The sequence below is a fragment of the Poromitra crassiceps genome (genome assembly GCF_964638095.1).
Source record: "Poromitra crassiceps genome assembly, chromosome: 17".
Classification (NCBI taxonomy): Eukaryota; Metazoa; Chordata; class Actinopteri; order Beryciformes; family Melamphaidae; genus Poromitra; species Poromitra crassiceps.
This window is the reverse complement of record NC_139635.1, coordinates 25,312,263-25,333,656: the sequence shown is the minus strand read 5'-3', so window position 1 is coordinate 25,333,656 and position 21,394 is coordinate 25,312,263. Positions and strand designations below refer to the sequence as shown.

General features: G+C 45.4%; 1 protein-coding gene across 1 annotated transcript in view; it reads right to left on the bottom strand.

Moving 5' to 3' along the window:
• The window catches only part of LOC310792165 (kinesin-associated protein 3-like), a 30,501-nt gene extending 10,227 nt beyond the window's left edge, over window positions 1-20,274 (bottom strand). The window contains exons 1-13 of the mRNA XM_083653888.1: window positions 20,140-20,274; window positions 18,979-19,110; window positions 14,850-15,007; window positions 13,150-13,211; window positions 12,840-12,981; window positions 11,040-11,139; window positions 10,453-10,577; window positions 8,563-8,661; window positions 7,003-7,181; window positions 6,525-6,687; window positions 3,449-3,549; window positions 3,159-3,267; window positions 2,128-2,240 (exon numbers count right to left, since the gene is read on the bottom strand). Of these exons, the coding sequence (XP_083510014.1) occupies window positions 2,128-2,240; window positions 3,159-3,267; window positions 3,449-3,549; window positions 6,525-6,687; window positions 7,003-7,181; window positions 8,563-8,661; window positions 10,453-10,577; window positions 11,040-11,139; window positions 12,840-12,981; window positions 13,150-13,211; window positions 14,850-15,007; window positions 18,979-19,110; window positions 20,140-20,168 (1,512 nt within the window). The 5' untranslated portion in view covers window positions 20,169-20,274. The remainder of the gene's footprint in view (window positions 1-2,127; window positions 2,241-3,158; window positions 3,268-3,448; window positions 3,550-6,524; window positions 6,688-7,002; window positions 7,182-8,562; window positions 8,662-10,452; window positions 10,578-11,039; window positions 11,140-12,839; window positions 12,982-13,149; window positions 13,212-14,849; window positions 15,008-18,978; window positions 19,111-20,139) is intronic.
• Between the last annotated feature and the right edge of the window lie 1,120 nt (window positions 20,275-21,394).

Here is a 21,394-nt window from a genome sequence, read left to right as displayed (position 1 = left end):
AAAAGTGTGCGATTATTTTATTTTTTTCGCGTCTTTTTGAGTGTGTGTGTGTGTGTGTGAGAGCCTCCTCTAAACTAACGTTACACGCGACGCAGCAAACACACGTTTCTCTGCCATCACACTGGGCATCAATACTAGCGGGAGACTTCTCCCATGGACTCCCGCAAATAAGTAATGTTATGTGCAGCAAGGTTACATATTATCTACCGAGAGGGCGAGAGAGAACATCCATGATCGCTAACAGCAAGCTATGTTCTGTGCAGCGTCAACATGTAAAGAGCTGAATGATGTACTATGTGAAGAATTACAAAATGTGTCTGATTGGGTAGAGCAAAACAAATTGGTTCTGAACTTAAGTAAAACAAAGTGCATGGTAATTGGTACCAGTAGTAGGCTTGCAAGAGACTCATGCTTAAATCTATCTATGGGGGGAACCCCAATTGAACAAGTGAGGAAAATTAAGCTGCTTGGCGTCATAATTGACAATCACTTGGCATGGTCTGACCATATTGATCATACAGCAGTAAAAATGGGGCAGGGTATTGCCATGACTAGAAAATGCTCACACTATGTTACATCGTCAATAAGGAATCAGGTGACACAGGCACTCGTCCTCTCTCACTTAGGGTACTGTATGGCTGTGTGGTCCAGCGCTGCACAAAAACACATTAAGAAACTCCAGCTGGCACAAAACAGAGCTGCAAGATTAGCTCTTCAGTGTTCTTTCAGAACCAATGTCAGAGAGATGCACCGTCGGTTGTCATGGCTGACTGTTGAGGCAAAAATAATATCTAGTCTTGCTATGTTTACTCGAAATGCTATTGTCGATGGAAAACCAGAGTTTTTTTTAGAGCAAATGGTACAAACAGGTCTAAGGCATACTCATCATACTAGACAGGTCAGCGTATGCTCTTACGACCTTCCAAAGCCTAGAACAAATCAACTCAAAAATGCAGTCATTTATAGAGCAACCAGTCTTTGGAATTCATTACCCACTCATATGAAACACATCAAAGGTAAATATCCATTTAAAAGATCTCTGAAACAGAAGCTATTGCATGAATTTACACAACAGGAATGATCAGCCATGCTTATGCCTCAATTCAATAATCTGAATTGATAACCTCCTTTAATGTAATGTGTATTACTATTTTTTTTAACTTTTATGATGCTTGTATGTGTATTGTAAATGTCATGTTTTTATGTATTTGTATTTGTATGTAAATGTATTGTAATGTATATTTTATGTGGACCCCAGGAAGACTAGCAACCACTGTTGTGGAAGCTAATGGGGATCCGAATAAATGAGAAAATGAGAAAATGCTAATAACTAGCTAGCCGTTCGTTCAGAAACGCATGTAAACAGCCGTGTGATCAGTGAGAACTCAGTAAAATAAGGAGAGAGCTGCAGGTGCTTATGCAGAACTAGTGCGCGATTAAGTACACAGTGGGGATGAAGTGATGAAGAATATAACGAGATTAACAAGGTTGATAGCAAAACACTGTCGCAGCTGCCAGCACTGGCAGCATCACCTCCAGGCTCCTAGCTAGCCTGACGTCACATGACACCTTCATGGTCCCTCGTTAAAAGTCTGCAGATGCACGTAACCTCACCTCTCTCTCAAGAAGCGTCACGTGAGTGTGGCGTTTAAGGCCATCTGTCGCTACAAAATAAATAAACGGGGTGTATCATTCATTAGTATTGCTGGACAGACATGTAACTAACTTTGCAACTTTGCTGAGCCATCTTCTATGTCTTGTATGTATAACACAGTGCAGTTTCTATTTGACTGGTGTTTCTTTTTTACATGTTTGGGACAGGCAAATGTCTCAAAATGTTTTATTTTTTGTAAAGATAATTTAATTTCAAATTGTTTTATTTTTTTAGTTTTAATATATTTCAAATTGTAACATATTTCATGTATTTTAGTCTGTGATATGTGAAACCGTGGTATTTTGGTCCAAGGTTATCATACCGTCAAAAACTCATGCCGGCACATCCCTAGATAGTTTATTATATCGCAATCACAATCGCAATCGCAATATTGTCCACCCTAATCGCTAATCGCACCTTTTCCCCAAATCGTGCAGCACTAGTGGAATTGCTTATTTGGTTTCATGACTAACTATAAAGAGTGGTTTGGTGGGTCCGTCATGCTGCGAGATGTTTCGGATCATCTTCATCAGGAGGCAATCCTTCATCTTCAGAGCTCTTTTCATCAACATCTTCAACCCATTACCTGGACAAAGCAAGAAAGAGAGACAGAGACTTCAAAATACAACTCATGTTATTCCTTTAACCACAGACAGATTTGTGTACTACTATGAAAGGCAGCTCATTTGGATATGAAAACTCAAACAAACATTATTGGTCCCGTCTTACACCCGGTGCAAAGCGCAGCGCAAGTAGTCTCAGACCGACACAGATGTCAATTTTTACGCCCAACATGGCTTTTAAAGGGAACACTCTGATTGGTTGAGATCAGGTTATGCCAAAAACACACCTATGATTAATTAAGGGACGCCGCGTAGCTAGCAATTTGGATTTGGATACATCCTAAATGCCCTTTTGGCACACGCTTTAGAGACCATGCGCTATGGATCGTTTAAATATGACCTCAAGAGACCATAAAGTTTTGGATTTACTGCAACAATGTTAAGAGGATGCACAGCCTTTAGTTTGGACACATGCATGAGCACTAGGGATGCACCGGTTGCAAAATTCTGGGCCGATACTGATGTTTAAACTAACAATTTGGCCGATACAGATGGGGGTTTTTTTTATGCCTTTTTTGACAGGGAAACAAAGAAATCTTCATTATAAACAAATAACTGACCTGACTTAAGGTCTTTTGAGCGCTTCATCACACTATCTTTGAATGAGCACAAATTCAATCATACTGTCATGTAATTATGAAACAATCAAATAACAAATCATGTGACCCAACTGATAAATATCGCCCACTGCAATCGAACGGCATCTTTTTTGCTGATGGCTGATTTCAGTCAACAAGGCCAATCAATATCAGCCGATACTGATATACAGCCGATATATTGGTGCATCCCTAATGAGCACAAACTAACACATGCAGACACACACAGACACAGATATACACACACACACACACACACACACACACAGATATACACACACACACCTTCACACATGAGCTGAGCGTTCCTCTTGTTGGCAGCCAGGTTGATGCAGATGGAGATGAGCTCAGCATCTATCTTCTCTTCACCATGCTCATACAGCATCTGCATCAGCTAGAGAGAGACACACACACACACACACACACACACACACACACACACACACACACACACACACACACACACACACACACACACACACACACACACACACACACACTTTCATCTCCTACTTACATTAAATGTCATATTGCTTCACTTGGTTTAAAGTGACTTTCGGAGGTTGGTGAAGTACCTGAGGGATACAATCAGTGTAAGCAAACATGGACTTGAAGCGGTCATCAACGCTGATGTGATACAGGATACACATGGCTACCTGACGGTTGTTCTCATCACCTGCATGACAAGAAACAAACAAACGAGAGAAATGAACACCAGCACAACCTATGGCTCAGTTTAAGTCTACATTTGGAAATGTATCCACCTTGGAGCTCTGTATGACCCGAGCCTGACGCGGCGTGAAGGGTGCCGCGTCTATGTGCCGACAGGCCGCAGTGCCGACAGGTCGCAATGCCGATAGCCCACAAGCAGAACCAGCTGAGCGAGGCGGCGTGCAGCGTGTCGGTGGAGCTAACCTCTCCCAGCCCCACGCCAAACCTAACCTCCCACCATGCCTAAACCTAACCTCCCCCAGACCCTAACCCAAAACCTAACCTCTCCCAGCCCCCACGCCAAACCTAACCTCCCCCCATGCCTAAACCTAACCTCCCCCAGACCCTAACCCAAAACCTAACCTCTCCCACCCCCACGCCTAAACCTAAGGTCGGCATTGCGGGTGGACACCGCGTGAAGCTCTAGGCAGGGCTCTTTGATCAAAGCCATCAAACACACAGCCTGCTTTCTCTGCAGGTCCACTTGTTGCAGGGAAGTTCTCAGCGCGAGGCGAGGCTTGAGACAACTTCCATGCACAGCTGGCCTCCTCCTGGACTTTTAATTAAAAAAGACCTATACGCACATGGAGTGTGGGTGCTGGGCTAGGTGCAGCACACACATGGAGTGTGGGTGCTGGGCTAGGTGCAGCACAACACATGGAGTGTGGGTGCTGCTGGGCTAGGTGCAGCACACACATGGAGTGTGGGTGCTGGGCTAGGTGCAGCACATGGAGTGTGGGTGCTGGGCTAGGTGCAGCACACACATGGAGTGTGGGTGCTGGGCTAGGTGCAGCACAACACATGGAGTGTGGGTGCTGCTGGGCTAGGTGCAGCACACACATGGAGTGTGGGTGCTGGGCTAGGTGCAGCACAACACATGGAGTGTGGGTGCTGCTGGGCTAGGTGCAGCACACACATGGAGTGTGGGTGCTGGGCTAGGTGCAGCACATGGAGTGTGGGAGCTGGGCTAGGTGCAGCACACACATGGAGTGTGGGTGCTGGGCTAGGTGCAGCACAACACATGGAGTGTGGGTGCTGCTGGGCTAGGTGCAGCACACACATGGAGTGTGGGTGCTGGGCTAGGTGCAGCACACACATGGAGTGTGGGAGCTGCTGGGCTAGGTGCAGCACATGGAGTGTGGGTGCTGGGCTAGGTGCAGCACACACATGGAGTGTGGGTGCTGGGCTAGGTGCAGCACACACATGGAGTGTGGGAGCTGGGCTAGGTGCAGCACACACATGGAGTGTGGGTGCTGGGCTAGGTGCAGCACACACATGGAGTGTGGGAGCTGGGCTAGGTGCAGCACACACATGGAGTGTGGGTGCTGGGCTAGGTGCAGCACACACATGGAGTGTGGGAGCTGGGCTAGGTGCAGCACACACATGGAGTGTGGGTGCTGGGCTAGGTGCAGCACACACATGGAGTGTGGGTGCTGGGCTAGGTGCAGCACACACATGGAGTGTGGGTGCTGGGCTAGGTGCAGCACACACATGGAGTGTGGGTGCTGGGCTAGGTGCAGCACACACATGGAGTGTGGGAGCTGCTGGGCTAGGTGCAGCACACACATGGAGTGTGGGTGCTGGGCTAGGTGCAGCACACACATGGAGTGTGGGAGCTGCTGGGCTAGGTGCAGCACACACATGGAGTGTGGGAGCTGCTGGGCTAGGTGCAGCACACACATGGAGTGTGGGTGCTGGGCTAGGTGCAGCACACACATGGAGTGTGGGTGCTGCTGGGCTAGGTGCAGCACACACATGGAGTGTGGGTGCTGGGCTAGGTGCAGCACACACATGGAGTGTGGGTGCTGGGCTAGGTGCAGCACATGATGAGATAGATAAGAGCCCGCACACCGTATGGCTACTTTAGACTTCTTTATTGATTAAAAAGACAATGTTTCGATCCGAAGTGGATCTTCGTCTGGTCAAACAAGTCCTCCTGGACTTTAACGTCACTGTTTCTAATCTGTTCTTGAGAAAATGGATTCTTCTACTGGTGTTTTTGGCGAAGCCTTTTTGATCGAACACACAGCCTTGCTTTGCTTGTGTAAACTTGTTTGCGGTGCAGTTTCACTTTCCGCGCAGCATCAATTACTACAGTACAGACTGAGCAGCACGGGGCTGCGGCCGGTCTGGACGACCTTATATAATGTCGTGCATAATGTTGGATTTAACCTCTCTGGGTAAGTACTGACTTACTAATAATTTGCGCTGCATCAATATAGGCTACCATAGCGCTTGTGTCTTTGTGTCTCTTTTTTTTTTAGTGAATATGCGACTGCTCTCTCCTAGATCATGTATCTCCAACTAGGGATGTAACGATAACCGGTTTTAATGATAATCGTGATAAAATTGCTTACGATAAGTGCACCGTTTAAAAAAAACATGGTAAATACTGTTCATTATCAACCAAAGTTGGCAACAGTCTCCCGGATGCAAACGTGGAGAAATGATTTCAGTGAGTGTATCAATCCTTTTTGGGTCTGAGTTTTCAATATAAAATGATTTTCAGTGAGTCTCTCAGTACTTTTTGGACATTTACAGCCATTTTTACGAATACCGTGATAATACAATAACGGTGATCATTTTGGTTACGATAATCGTGGTGTGAATTTGTCATACCGTTACATCTCTATCTCCAACATATATTTTAACCACGATTCAGGACGTATCCTCTTCTAATCTTGGTACTGTATATATCCAGCACGGCCAGTCAGCACTGCAGTCTGCCAGATGCGTGCGGTGCGACCGTCCGTGCGTAAAAGGAGGCTTTTACTGTACGGGCGGCTTTTTGGGTGTTAAAATAAAGCATTTGACATAGTTCTATATTCTGCCTGCCTCCTTCAGTTTTTTAAGATTATGCACAAGCTTTTTCTTATTGTGATAATAAGCGTTTGAACTAGTGTCATCGTGGTGTCCGGGCCCCGAGTACATGTCTGTTACCTAGCAAGGCAGTAAGTTTGGGTAACAATCCAACTTCCACCATCTTCCCTCTGAGTCCAGAGTCGAAAGAGAGGTTGAGCAGCAGACGCAGCGTCAGATTCAACAGGTCTTCGTGGTCACATGGTACCAGACGGGCCAATCGGCCCACTGTATCCACCTCTGCCTGCCGATCACACAACAGAGATTAGAACAAATATTGAAAGCAATGCAATAAATAATTACAAAATATAAAAGAATCAGACTGACATGGTGACCCACACCATGACACAATACTGTTAAACTTATACAATGATGGTCCTCTAATAATATAACATAACGACAACATAACAATACAGAATTTTGGACGTTTTAAGTTTTTCTAGCCAAGACAGGGGTGTCGTTTCTTTGTTTCTGCCGTCTTGCTCACGCCCTCTCTCACCAGATCTTGTTGACCTAGAAGAGAAAGTCTTCGCTCTTTCGCTAAATTTCTCCCACTCACCATGTCGTTCTTGTTCTCCAGGAAGATGGACAGTTTCTTCAGGAAGGAAACCACCAGGACCAGCAGCTCCTCGTCGTCCCGGTCGAGAACCTTGACAAGCAGGCCGACGATGTTCTTATTTCTCATCTTCAGCTCTGTCCGCGTGTCCTCAGCCAGGTTCAGCAGGAGGTAGAGAGACACTGGGAGAAGATTTAGAGTCGTCTGGTAAGGTAATTGAAGGTAGATTTTCCACCAACAGAGGGCGCTCTTTACCAATATAACAGGACTGTAGGCAACGGGACTGGAGCTTGATTTACCAATCTCTGTAGGTAGAATAATCGGTGGTGCTATCTCACTGCAATTGCTGCCTATTGTGGTCAAATACTATATTGTGTTTTTGTAAATGTACAAGTCTTTGATATGAGGTTAAATGAGAGTAATTTACTTAATTTATTCAGTTAACTTAGCTGAATCATAATATGTGAAGCCTCCGATGCATCCACATTGCACCCACATCACAGTGAAGCACACCAGGTCCAGCCTACCTCTGGTTAATAAAATCGCTGGGCTGGGCGCAGTGTTTGTGGTGTGGGAAATGTGTTAAAAGCTTGTATTATGTTTTCATTAGCGTTAATACACTAAGGAAGGTATGTGACCATAATTCATTTCAATGTCCGCTATCAAGAGCAATTCAGTTGGTTAATGAAATCGCTGGGCTGCGTCGTGCCGTGCAGTGTTTGTGGTGAGGGAGATTCGAGCTGTCAAAAGAAGACAAAAGACTTGCTCCTGGCCAATCCCGGTGCTTGACTGCTGCGTAGGCGCAGGCACAGGGCGTGGCAAACTCTGGAACACAATTCCATCCGCCATAAGGGAATGTCCAACACTAGGCATGTTTAAGGGTCAATTGAAGAGATGGCTGAAGTCCACTCAACTATGTACTCATCACTAGGGTATAATAGAACAGTATGCTTATACTGTATGGATATGTGTTCTCTGTATTTTTTATTTTCTTATATCTGTTGAGTAAGTCTTCTATGTAGATCTTACATTTTAGCTGTATTGTTGATCCCAAACTCAGGTTTTAATATCTGATTGTATATTCCTGTATATTTGTACTTTGCACTTTACACTTAGCTATGTAAATCTCAAACTCCGGTTCTTAGTCTGATTGTATATTCCTGTATATTTGTACTTTGCACTTTACACTTAGCTATGTAAATCTCAAACTCAGGTTCTTAGTATCGGATTGTATATTTCTGCATACTTGCACTTTTCATTGTGTTTACATTTTAAATATGTATTTGTTGCACTATGTTATTTTTTTTACCCCTATCAGGACTCTAAGCCTGTATCATCTGGCAGGGGGACTAACAATGGAAATCAGTCCTGTGACTGCAATTGTCGTACATTTACATTTTTTTTAAATGTTCATTAATGTACACCTGTCCCTTATCGAACAAATAAATAAATTGAATTGAATTGGTTTTGGCTTAACCTATGTGGGTTTCGTAATAACGCCTCTCTGAGTAGCTGTTCCTATTTAGCAAGGAGACCGTGGTGCTTCCTGAAAGTCCAGCCTACCTCTGAGCAGCTGTTCCTGTTTAGCCAGGAGGCCATGGTACTTCCTGAGGGCTTTTTCCTGGTCGCGTCTCAGGGAGCCGTTCTCTGGCTCTGACTCACGTACACAGCAGAGTGTTAAGGAACACACAGAGGCAACACATATTTATACACAAAGCAAGTCAGGGGAATGTACGTATAAAGTGCATGTGAGAATAAATGAATAGGGGATAAAGAAGAGAGAAAGCATACAGGAGGAGAGCCGAGAATAACTGAACACCGAAGCAAAGGACAGGACTGAATGAGAGGTTGCATGAACGTCATTATCACGTGTCGACGCCTACTGGAGCATGTCGAAAAGTCATCACGTTTATTTGTTTATAAAAGAGGATCCCCATTATAATAATAATAATAATAATAATTAATATAAAAAATAATAATAATTTAAATGCAAAAACACAAGGTAAAAGAACAGAAGAAAGAATAAAAAGCAAATCTAAGCTAAGACAGACAATAGTGTGGTCAGCAAGCCCAAGCCCTCTAGCTGGCCAATAACCCAAATACTAATATATTGTCTGAACTACTCTATCTATACATTAGAAAACAGGTAGTTTAAGCGGTTGGATTTTGGTCTGGGTACGTGTTTTGAGACTTGCTTGCTCACTGTCGGAGTGCTTTATCGTTGCGAGGGCGTACTAACATTGCAGGGATCAGCTGGGGTGTGTTCAATAATTATTTGAAAACGGTGTGCACCGTTTTGCGACGGAATCCAGGTTGAAAGTCATGTTTCTTCGCATGATTCAATGCACCACCGTTTCCATTTGAAATAAACATTTTGCTACGTGTTGTCGGGATTGAACTAAACCCCATATCCCCTGACAGTGCGGTGTGCGTGGCCCGCTGGTGCAAGACTCAAGGAGCTGGCATGCAGAGGAGGCGGCGATGGTTAAAAGAGGAGATATATGACAGGGTTTATAGACGGTTTTAACTTGACAACAAAAACATTCTAAATTGAACCCCCGCTCACTTCCTGTTGCAGTGTTTGCTATGGACATAAAAGAAAAAAAAACATTCAAGTGCAGGACTGACCATTCCGTGAAAACCGTCTATACAGCTGAGCGGCGAAAACAAAAGTAACGATGTCGAGTGAATATTTCTGCAGTTTGCCGAATGCTGAGAAAAAGGAAGTGCTGTGGCGTTGCGCTCTGGTGAAAACCGTCTATATCCAGAGTTTAGCTTCAGCTTCTAGTCGGCGTGCACGATGAGGAAGCAGTGAGGGCGGTCGGCACGATTAAAAGAGTCGCTATTTACATACGTGAACTATATGGCATAAGCCTGGACAGCAAAACAACGTGTTTGCCCTCGGACATCAAAGATTCCATTTACATCTGGCATTAACATGCATTTTCTGGAATCTGATGGCAGAAATGGTTGTCCTCTCAATCCGCATAAAGTTGCTGTATCCAGATTGAGAGGACACATTGCATTTAGACTTGTGTTCAATGTGTACACAATGCATCCCTGACCACCTCCGGAGGTGGTTTGGCAATCCTAATTCAATGCGTTTTGGGGGTGTTTACACCTGGCATTTCAAGTGATAAAACACAATCTGATTGCAATCTGATCACAGAAAACGCATGTTAGCGCCAGGTGTAAATGGCCTCAAACTGTTAGCAGTAAGTCTCTGTTCATATTACTTTCCAAAAGAGTTTTCCCAGGCCATTTTTGTGTTTACATTCCCCCTGCGTCGCGGGCTGCTGTCCTCAAGTCAGTAAACAAGACTATAGTTTTTTTTATTCAGGTCTTAGTACATGACGGTTAGTCGACGTCGACGCGACTTTATTGGTAGAAAAAGGTCGACTTGGAAAAATCGGATGTCATGCAACCCCTAGAGAGGCGGAGATAAAAGGATATAAGCCTTGTTCTTCTTGCGTAGCTCCTCCCTCCACACGTCGTATCTCTTCAACTCGTGCTCCACCACGCTCATACACAGCGCTCCGATCTTATAGTGACTCACCACTCCGTGAAACTGGGAGAAACTAGGGACGAGAGAGAGGACATGGAACAGGATGTCATACTAAAGCAGGGGTTCCCTAAGCTGACACCACGGGGACCTGAGACCACCACCCCCCCCCCGCACCATTTGATACGATTTTGTCCCAGGGTCCCCCCCATCTGATAGGCTTTTAGATGTTTTATTATTATGTATTATTATTTATTAACGTATATGAAAACCCATGACCAAAAGAGTGATCCATCCATGTTACTTATGGATGGATTTATAGTGAAAACTAATTATGCCCCCTTTTGCTGGGGACCCCACTTTGAGAACCAGTGTAAAGGACAGTGAAGCCTTTGTTTGTGTGTGTGTGTGTGTGTGTGTGTGTGTGTGTGTGAGAGGAGAGAGAGAGAGAGAGAGAGAGAGAGAGAGAGAGAGAGAGGGAGTGTGTGTGTGTGTGTGTGTGTGTGTGTGTGTGTGTGTGTGTGAGTGAGTGAGTTACCTGGAGAAGCAGAAGAAGATGTAGATGATGATGGTAGCCAGTTCCACACTCTGTTTCCAGTCCTCCCTCAAAACCCTGGCAAGAGCGCCTAGAATCGTCTCTACACGCACGCACACAAGACACACACACACACACACACAGTCAGACAGCTGAGAACAGATGGACAGACAGCTGAGAATAGTACAGTGCGTTTCCTGCTTTAGAGTCAATTATGTACAATGTCACATTCCTAAATGGCGGGACATATTAGCCTGATGTCAAACTGAATTTTCAACGTGTTACTGCTCTCCATTTCCCTCTTCAGTCTGACATTGCATTTCCGTGGGAGAAATCCCGGAGTAGTTATTTGATTTTCCCTAACCAATCACGAGAGACCAACAACGTATCCTAACCAATCACGAGAGACCAACAACGTATCCTAACCAATCACTAGAGACCAACAACGTATCCTAACCAATCACTAGAGACCAACAACGTATCCGCCCCAATCTAATCCCAAACTTGTCCCTTTTGAATAAAGGTCTTGAAAGCAGAGTGCTGTGCAGATTTCAACGTGACTGGTACTTTCCATCTCTTTAGAACAGCCTCTATAGAGAGCCAAAGTGGAACATCACTTCCTGCTTCAGCACTGTACCAGAGATTTTCATCCGCCATTTTTTTTTTTTTTATAAAAAATAGTTTTACTTGTTCAAACCAAACGGTACAGATATATTTAGAAACAGGAGAGATCACATTTCACTCGGACCAAAACGTTAAAAGAATGTGGGTTTAAAGAAAATATTTTTTCAATGTTGTTTTTAAAGTTTTGGTCTGAGTCAAATGTTTTATGGTCTCTCCCGATTCTAAATATATCTGAACCATTTGGTTTGAACAAGGAAAACTATTTTTATAAGCATTTTACTAAATTTCTATCGGAAAATAAATGGCGGATGAAAATCTCTGGTACAGTGCTGAAGCAGGAAGTGACTCTGTATAGCAGTGTCTATCTCGTCTATAGCGATCTCCATTGTTGTTAAGAGCTCGACAACGGCGTTCGTCTCACCCGTGGCACTGATTGGCTAATCGTTAGTCCCCCTCAGCGCTCATTGGACCAAATGTTTTGTTTTTCAACATGAGAAACCGCTGTTGCGTGTGTTATATGTTGCATGATGGAGTGGCCTGATTGGAAGGTCTGGACCCAGGCGAACATATTTTAATTGTTTTCAAGCAAAAAGTATTCTTTACACTGGCACACGCCTAGTGACCAGCTCTCCAATATCCATACCTAATGTGCCCAACAATAGAGAGGCAAAGTGACCGCCTACTTCCTGCTTCAGCACTGTACCAGAGATTTTCATCCGCCATTTATTTTCCCATAGACATTTCGTAAAATGCTTATAAAAATTGTTTTACTTGTTCAAACCAAACGGTTCAGATATATTTAGAAACAGGAGAGACCACATAACATTTCAATCGGACCAAAACGTAAAAGAATTGCGGACTTAAAGAGAATATTCTTTCGATGTCGTTTTTTAAAGTTTTGGTCCGAGTGAAATGTTCTATGGTCTCTCCCGATTATGGCGTTAGCTGAAGCATTTGGCTTGATGAAGTAAAACTATTTTTATAAGCATTTTACGAAAGGTCTATGGGAAAATAAATGGCGGATGAAAATCTCTGGTACAGTGCTGAAGCAGGAAGTAGGCGGTCACTTTGCCTCTCTATAAACAACTTGTGCCACAACGTTTGTTCTCCGGCCAGTGCTTTAGCTAGTGTTCATTAACACTATAGTGAATAATAGTGACTAATAGTGAATCAGCGTACCGTTGTGCAGCAGCTCCTCCAGGTTGTCTGGGTTGCGGGCGAGCTGCAGAATGAGGGCGGAGCCTCTGATCTTCTCAGGGACGCCTTCATACAGCAACTCAACATACTCATCCACTCTGGTTATACTGGCTTCCTCGTTTAACTACACACACACACACACACACACACACACACACACACACACACACACACACACACGCACACACAAACAGAAACTTAGTGCAGGGTGTCTGAAAACTCACTGAGACTAAATTAAAATAGATAACTGATGAAAATCATGAATACAACATGCAGTGTTCTGTGTGGTTACCTCCATTCCTTCAAATGGTGTAAGCTCTCTGGGTTTCACCACTCTTTTCTCTTTCCTCTCCACTGGTGACAAACAAACACAAGCACAAATGAATGTACAGCACTCGGCTCGACCGCGCCACCGTGTGGACATTTTCCCACACTAGTGCGGAGTTCCTGGGTGTCCGGGTAGTGTAGCAGTAGATTCCCCTGCCTATCAATATCAACACAAGGGTCGCAGGTTCGCACCCCCGTGTTACCTCCAGCTTGCTCGGGGCGTCCAGACTCCATACAGGCACGATTGGCTGTGTCTGGGGATGGGAAGCCGGATTGGGGGTATGTGTCCTGGTCGCTGCACTAGCGCCTCCTCTGGTCGGTCGGGGCGGAGGCGAACTGGTGGGAATAGCGTGATCCTCACATGTGCAGGTGAAAAGAAGCGGCTGGCAACTGCGCATGTGTTGGAGGAAGCATGGTGCTAGTCTACGGCTCTCCCCAGATCGGCAGAGGGTGGAGCAGCGACGGGGGGAAATTGGGCAAGTACAATTGGGGAGAAAATGGGGAGAAATCAGGAGAAAAAAAATCATACGAGTTCCTCAGCTGTCCTGACGGATTTTAAATTTAAAATCAATTTAAAATCGATTTTAAATCGATTTTAAATTTAACTCAGTCCAACGCTCTCTGAATAAGCCAGTCATCTAGTTCAGGGGTTCCCAAACTTTTTTTTTTTTTTTAAGCGCTGGTCCAGGTGAGCTGTGGCTCCACCACCACTGCTGCTACTTCATATATATAAACGAGTCGAATGCACTTGAACATTTGTACTCACATTGGGCTGAAATGAGGACAGAATGTGTACGATGTGTTAGTTTCTCCTTTACATTTTTACAACACAAGCTCTCTCAGCTCCACAGCTCACTGTCTGTGACTGCTGCCAGCAGCCTGCTGGACCCGTTTGAAGGTGCGTTTGTTGGCGGCGCCGCGCCGCGGCGATGGTGTGTGGAGTGAGTTTATCGTGTTAGAGCAGGGGTGCCCAAATTCTTTCCCATGAAGGGCCAAAACTCAATCTGGGTGGAGGGCCGAGGGCCAAAAATAAATGTTGTGGAATTACATTCAAATGTATTGTGTTTTATAGAAAATTAACATGCTAAATCTAAAATAACATTTCAATATAGAGCGAAGCTCTTAGGGGGGCCCCCCATCCCAAAAAAAAAAAAAAAATTATTAAGGCCGGCGGCGATTTTTTTTTTGCCTTTTTTGCATGTTTGAATCTGTTTTAGCCATATTTAGTGGAATATCTCATTTTAAACACACCAATGTTATTGTCTATTGATTGAATTGCTCTCACACTCAGGCCTGGCCTGGCCTGGGGCATGCAATTTTTTTTTTTTTTTTTTTGCATTTTTTCCCCCAAATCCATGGCGGGCCAAAACAAAAGAGCGTGGGCCAAACTTGGCCCACGGGCCCCAAATTGGGCACCACTGTGTTAGAGGCACCGTGATCGGCTCGAAGGACCCCGCCCAGCCAGAAAACTAGAGGCTGTCTCACCAAGCTGCACCACACTTCACTTGACTCAGTGAGACTGCATGAAGTGAACCTGCTCTGTGCCATGGGATGGGGGGAGGGGTGTGTGTGTGGGCACAGACACACACACACACACACAAACGAGTGCCTACCTGTCACACCACACGCCATCATGTTCACAGTCTTGTTTTGTGACGCACTGACCTTTGCCCTCGGCCAGGGTGGGTTTCCTGTTCTGGAGGTAGTAGAGGAGCTGCTCCACCTGGGGCAGTCGGGACGGAGAGATGAGCTTACACTCCTCCACTATCTTCCTGGCCAACGCTCCCACATCTGTACTGGGAGAGAGGCTCTTCACACGGATACTGGAGAGAGAGAGAGAGGAGAGAGAGAACACATCTGTACTGGGAGAGAGACTCTTCACACGGATACTGGAGAGAGAGAGAGAGAGAGAACACATCTGTACTGGGAGAGAGACTCTTCACACGGATACTGGAGAGAGAGAGAGAGAGAGAACACATCTGTAATGGGAGAGAGGCTCTTTACACGGATACTGGAGAGAGAGAGAGAGGAGAGAGAACACATCTGTACTGGGAGAGAGGCTCTTCACACGGATACTGGAGAGAGAGAGAGAGAGGAGAGAGAACACATCTGTACTGGGAGAGAGACTATTCACACAGATACTGGAGAGAGAGAGAGAGAGGAGAGAGAGAACACATCTGTACTGGGAGAGAGACTCTTCACACGGATACTGGAGAGAGAGAGAGAGGAGAGAGAACACATCTGTACTGGGAGAGAGACTCTTCACACAGATACTGGAGAGAGAGAGAGAGGAGAGAGAACACATCTGTACTGGGAGAGAGGCTCTTCACATGGATACTGGAGAGAGAGAGAGAGGAGAGAGAACACATCTGTACTGGGAGAGAGACTCTTCACATGGATACTGGAGAGAGAGAGAGAGAGGAGAGAGAACACATCTGTAATGGGAGAGAGGCTCTTCACACGGATACTGGAGAGAGAGAGAGAGAGGAGAGAGAACACATCTGTAATGGGAGAGAGGCTCTTCACACGGATACTGGAGAGAGAGAGAGGAGAGAGAGAACACATCTGTACTGGGAGAGAGACTCTTCACATGGATACTGGAGAGAGAGAGAGAGAGGAGAGAGAACACATCTGTACTGGGAGAGAGGCTCTTCACACGGATACTGGAGAGAGAGAGAGAGGAGAGAGAACACATCTGTACTGGGAGAGAGGCTCTTCACACGGATACTGGAGAGAGAGAGAGGAGAGAGAGAACACATCTGTACTGGGAGAGAGACTCTTCACATGGATACTGGAGAGAGAGAGAGAGAGGAGAGAGAACACATCTGTACTGGGAGAGAGGCTCTTCACACGGATACTGGAGAGAGAGAGAGAGGAGAGAGAACACATCTGTACTGGGAGAGAGGCTCTTCACACGGATACTGGAGAGAGAGAGAGGAGAGAGAGAACACATCTGTACTGGGAGAGAGACTCTTCACATGGATACTGGAGAGAGAGAGAGAGAGGAGAGAGAACACATCTGTACTGGGAGAGAGGCTCTTTACACGGATACTGGAGAGAGAGAGAGAGAGGAGAGAGAGAACACATCTGTACTGGGAGAGAGACTCTTCACACAGATACTGGAGAGAGAGAGAGAGAGAGGAGAGAGAACACATCTGTACTGGGAGAGAGACTCTTCACACAGATACTGGAGAGAGAGAGAGAGGAGAGAGAACACATCTGTACTGGGAGAGAGACTCTTCACACAGATACTGGAGAGAGAGAGAGAGAGGAGAGAGAACACATCTGTACTGGGAGAGAGGCTCTTTACACGGATACTGGAGAGAGAGAGAGAGGAGAGAGAACACATCTGTACTGGGAGAGAGACTCTTCACACGGATACTGGAGAGAGAGAGAGAGAGGAGAGAGAACACATCTGTAATGGGAGAGAGGCTCTTCACATGGATACTGGAGAGAGAGAGAGGAGAGAGAGAACACATCTGTAATGGGAGAGAGACTCTTCACACGGATACTGGAGAGAGAGAGAGGAGAGAGAGAACACATCTGTAATGGGAGAGAGGCTCTTCACACGGATACTGGAGAGAGAGAGAGAGAGAGGAGAGAGAACACATCTGTACTGGGAGAGAGACTCTTCACACGGATACTGGAGAGAGAGAGAGAGAGAGGAGAGAGAACACATCTGTACTGGGAGAGAGGCTCTTCACATGGATACTGGAGAGAGAGAGAGAGGAGAGAGAGAGAGAGAGAGAGAGAGAGAGAGAGAGAGGAGAGAGAGAGAGAGAGAGAGAGAGAGAGAGAGAGGAGAGAGAACACATCTGTACTGGGAGAGAGGCTCTTCACATGGATACTGGAGAGAGAGAGAGGAGAGAGAGGAGAGAGAACACATCTGTACTGGGAGAGAGACTCTTCACATGGATACTGGAGAGAGAGAGAGAGAGGAGAGAGAACACATCTGTACTGGGAGAGAGACTCTTCACACAGATACTGGAGAGAGAGAGAGAGGAGAGAGAGAGAACACATCTGTACTGGGAGAGAGACTCTTCACACGGATACTGGAGAGAGAGAGAGAGAGGAGAGAGAGAACACATCTGTACTGGGAGAGAGACTCTTCACACGGATACTGGAGAGAGAGAGAGAGGAGAGAGAGAGAGAGAGAGAGAGAGAGAGAGAGAGAGGAGAGAGAGAGAGAGAGAGAGAGAGAGAGAGAGAGAGGAGAGAGAACACATCTGTACTGGGAGAGAGGCTCTTCACATGGATACTGGAGAGAGAGAGGAGAGAGAACACATCTGTACTGGGAGAGAGACTCTTCACATGGATACTGGAGAGAGAGAGAGAGAGGAGAGAGAACACATCTGTACTGGGAGAGAGACTCTTCACATGGATACTGGAGAGAGAGAGAGAGAGGAGAGAGAACACATCTGTACTGGGAGAGAGGCTCTTCACACGGATACTGGAGAGAGAGAGAGAGGAGAGAGAGAACACATCTGTACTGGGAGAGAGGCTCTTCACACGGATACTGGAGAGAGAGAGAGAGAGGAGAGAGAACACATCTGTACTGGGAGAGAGGCTCTTCACATGGATACTGGAGAGAGAGAGAGAGAGGAGAGAGAACACATCTGTACTGGGAGAGAGGCTCTTCACATGGATACTGGAGAGAGAGAGAGAGGAGAGAGAACACATCTGTACTGGGAGAGAGACTCTTCACATGGATACTGGAGAGAGAGAGAGAGAGAGAACACATCTGTACTGGGAGAGAGGCTCTTCACACGGATACTGGAGAGAGAGAGAGAGAGAGGAGAGAGAACACATCTGTACTGGGAGAGAGACTCTTCACATGGATACTGGAGAGAGAGAGAGAGAGAGGAGAGAGAACACATCTGTACTGGGAGAGAGACTCTTTACACGGATACTGGAGAGAGAGAGAGAGAGAGGAGAGAGAACACATCTGTACTGGGAGAGAGGCTCTTCACACGGATACTGGAGAGAGAGAGAGAGAGGAGAGAGAACACATCTGTACTGGGAGAGAGGCTCTTCACACGGATACTGGAGAGAGAAGAGAGGAGGGCGGAGGACGTCATCCTCCTCAACAGCTTTGCACATATGTGTGTGTGTGTGTGTGTGTGTGTGTGCGCGCGCACCGTATATTCACCTTATTCTTTGCCCATACAAGGACGCTTCTGCATGACGTCATTTTTTAATCGTCTTTCCGGTTTTAGACACGGAAGTAGATTACGCCTACCGTAGTCATTTTTAGACTTGCCAAAAAGCTGTTTTCAAGCAAAAAACAAACAAACTGTTTTAAAGTTTTAATATTTTTCGGGTGAGAACGTAACATATATGTGACCAGTTTATCAGAATAACGTCTATTTGGAAATATTTAACGAGCAGCGAGGACTGGGCTGTGCCGACACCGGTCGGACTAGCTATCTGTCAAACACTACTGTAGGCTACTGGCAGTGAGAAAACACTGTCGACGTGCTTTTGTAACCAACGTTAAAAATGCCGACCGGGTACAGCCATCGGCTCCTCGCAGCAGTAACGCTATGAACATGTAACTGAAGTTGGCCGCAGTGTAGCTTAATTCTGAATGTTGCCAAACTTAATTTATTATAGTGACGTTTTGTTTTGAAAGGTTGACAATCAGGTAACTCTAGAAATCCGATAATAATCGGTTTATTAGTGCGCATGTAAACACACTCAATGAGACAATGAATGAGATGGAGCGAGACGCCAGAGAAAAGAAAGGGAGGAGTGAGTGAGAGAAAGAAAAGAAAGAAAGAAAGAGCAAACTCACATCTTTTGGCCCTCCTTGCGTTCTCCCAGCATGTGATCTCCAGTCTCTCCCAGTATAGAGGCTTCCACCTCATACTGGACCACCAGGGCCTTCTCTGTGGGATGAACATCCAAGCTGCCCGCCTTCACTTTGCTGGGGGTGAGGGGCTTAGAGGGTTAGAACACTACATACTAGTCTTCTCTTCCCTTTTTCTAAAGCACTTTGGAAGCTCTGATTTTGGACGAATGCTATCTAAATGGCAGAAGCCCCAATTCAGAGTGGCAAGGTAGAGGTCAGTACCTTCCTCAAGAACAATTTGACCTCATGACCTGTCACCCTTCCAACATACAGTGTGTGTTTCACAGACATACATACATACAGACAGACAGGCAGGCAGACAGAGACACACACACACACAATGTAGCTAGCTAGCTATAATCCATTCATTCTGTCATACTAGGGAATCAACTTGACTGCCGCTGTCACGCCCCGACCAGCAGCACTCATGAAGCTTTGCTAATTAGCTGGCTGCTAACACATGCTAGCTAGGATGTTGCCATTAAGGTGCTGAATAACCAGATACATTAAGCGTCATTTGAACACCATATAACCCGCTAGCTAGTTCGTTAGCTAGCTAGTCGAGCTGTCGTAGTTTCACAAAGGTAGATAGTAGCATTAAGAGTATATCGTTGTCGTTTGCTAGGTTAGCTCTTGTATGGAGAACTTGTTATGCCACACTCCATTCAAAAATGTGGCAGGTTAATGCTGCCTTGCACACTACATAGCTACATGGTAGGAATGAATCATCCTTTATGAATCTTCTGGTGAATTCGGCATTATTACCTCCAATGATTCACCAACCCGCGCTGTATAAGTAGCATATATTTAGGTTATATAACGCTAAATAAACGTAGCGTCGGCTATGCATTTTGGTTCGCACGGCTCGCTGTCTCTCACGAGGGTGATTTTGGTGGAAGAACGAACCAGATTAAAACGTGAGATGTTATTGTTATTTAACTAAATATTGCGTGGATGATTATGTGTGTGCCGAATTGAAGCGAGGGTCCTGATAATGATTCGTATTAGGTTCGTTTTCTACAATGCAACGTTACTAAACATTGCTGATGACGAACAAAACAAAACATTGTCACAGTCACACGCTAGACAATTTAAAGTTCCTACCGTTTGAGGTAGCGTGCGTCATCCTGCATCTTCCTCCGCTTGAATTAGCCTCAGCGCGTTGAGGCTATATGCTTTAATATTTGAAAGTAATTCGATTCACTTCAATGAATCCCCGAAATCACGACCAAAGAAAGAAATCAGTGTCTAGTAGTCAAATCAGCCGCATCAGAGACGAGTGGACTACAACATGGACGCGCCCCTTCCCTTCTACCGACTGTCTGTTGTTGCTGCTTTCAGGTGGTGTTACTGTCGGGACTCTCCAAGCTCAATGCAACTGAACCGCCCATACTGGGATACTGACTGGGACCTCTGATGATCTACCCAAATTATTACACATGATTACACTTTTATATCAATCTGTACACAGCGATACACATGATTGTGTCATAGTATTAGAATTGTGGTCACAAAACACAATTGAAAACGGAGGGAAATGTCCTACACTTGACTTCGGGTAGCCTATTTATTTCTTGACAAAATTCTATGAGAAATCAAGGTCCATCGGCCATTGCCAATAATAATAGCACTCCAGTATGGTTCCTCGAAAATTATCCGTACCTGGAAAGGTTGCAAATGCAGTGAACTTATGTATCAAACTGGTTTCAGACAGCCTAATTACAACTTCTTACCTAGAAATGCTCGTTCACTTGAGAATCAGACAGGCCCATTGTGTTTATTTTGTTTTATTTCTTTAAGAGAAGAATCATATCCCAGCAGCATCATTGCTCACTAGGTAAGGACTTAATATTCACTTCGGCCAGTAGGCGGCAGCGGTGCGTAGCGGAGTGGGGTACTCTCACTACTCACCCATGCAGCTGAGCAGCCTCCGTGAATGAATGAATGAATGAATGAAAACTTTATTTAACAGATTGCAGAATGGGTACAATACAGACCAGAGAAAGACGTTTGTCTTGTTTACATCAGGGTCCCCCATTTTCAATTCATTGTGACATTTATGACATACACAACATACATGACATCATGACATTTATGGCATAGGGCCCTAATACAATACATACATGACATAGCTACAGCATGACCTACATGACATACAGGTATGTAGTACTGTTACATTTGTGAGGGTGGGGGGGGGGTTTAGGTTTGGACATTTACGGTGGCCAGTTTCGAATTGCAGCCTCCCGCAGGTGCTCTTTAAGAGCGGTTTTGAATGAGGGTAGGGATGCACATCTTTTGACGGCTGTGGGTAGAGCGTTCCACATTGTTGTGGCATAATTGCGAAATGTGTTTAGTCCCT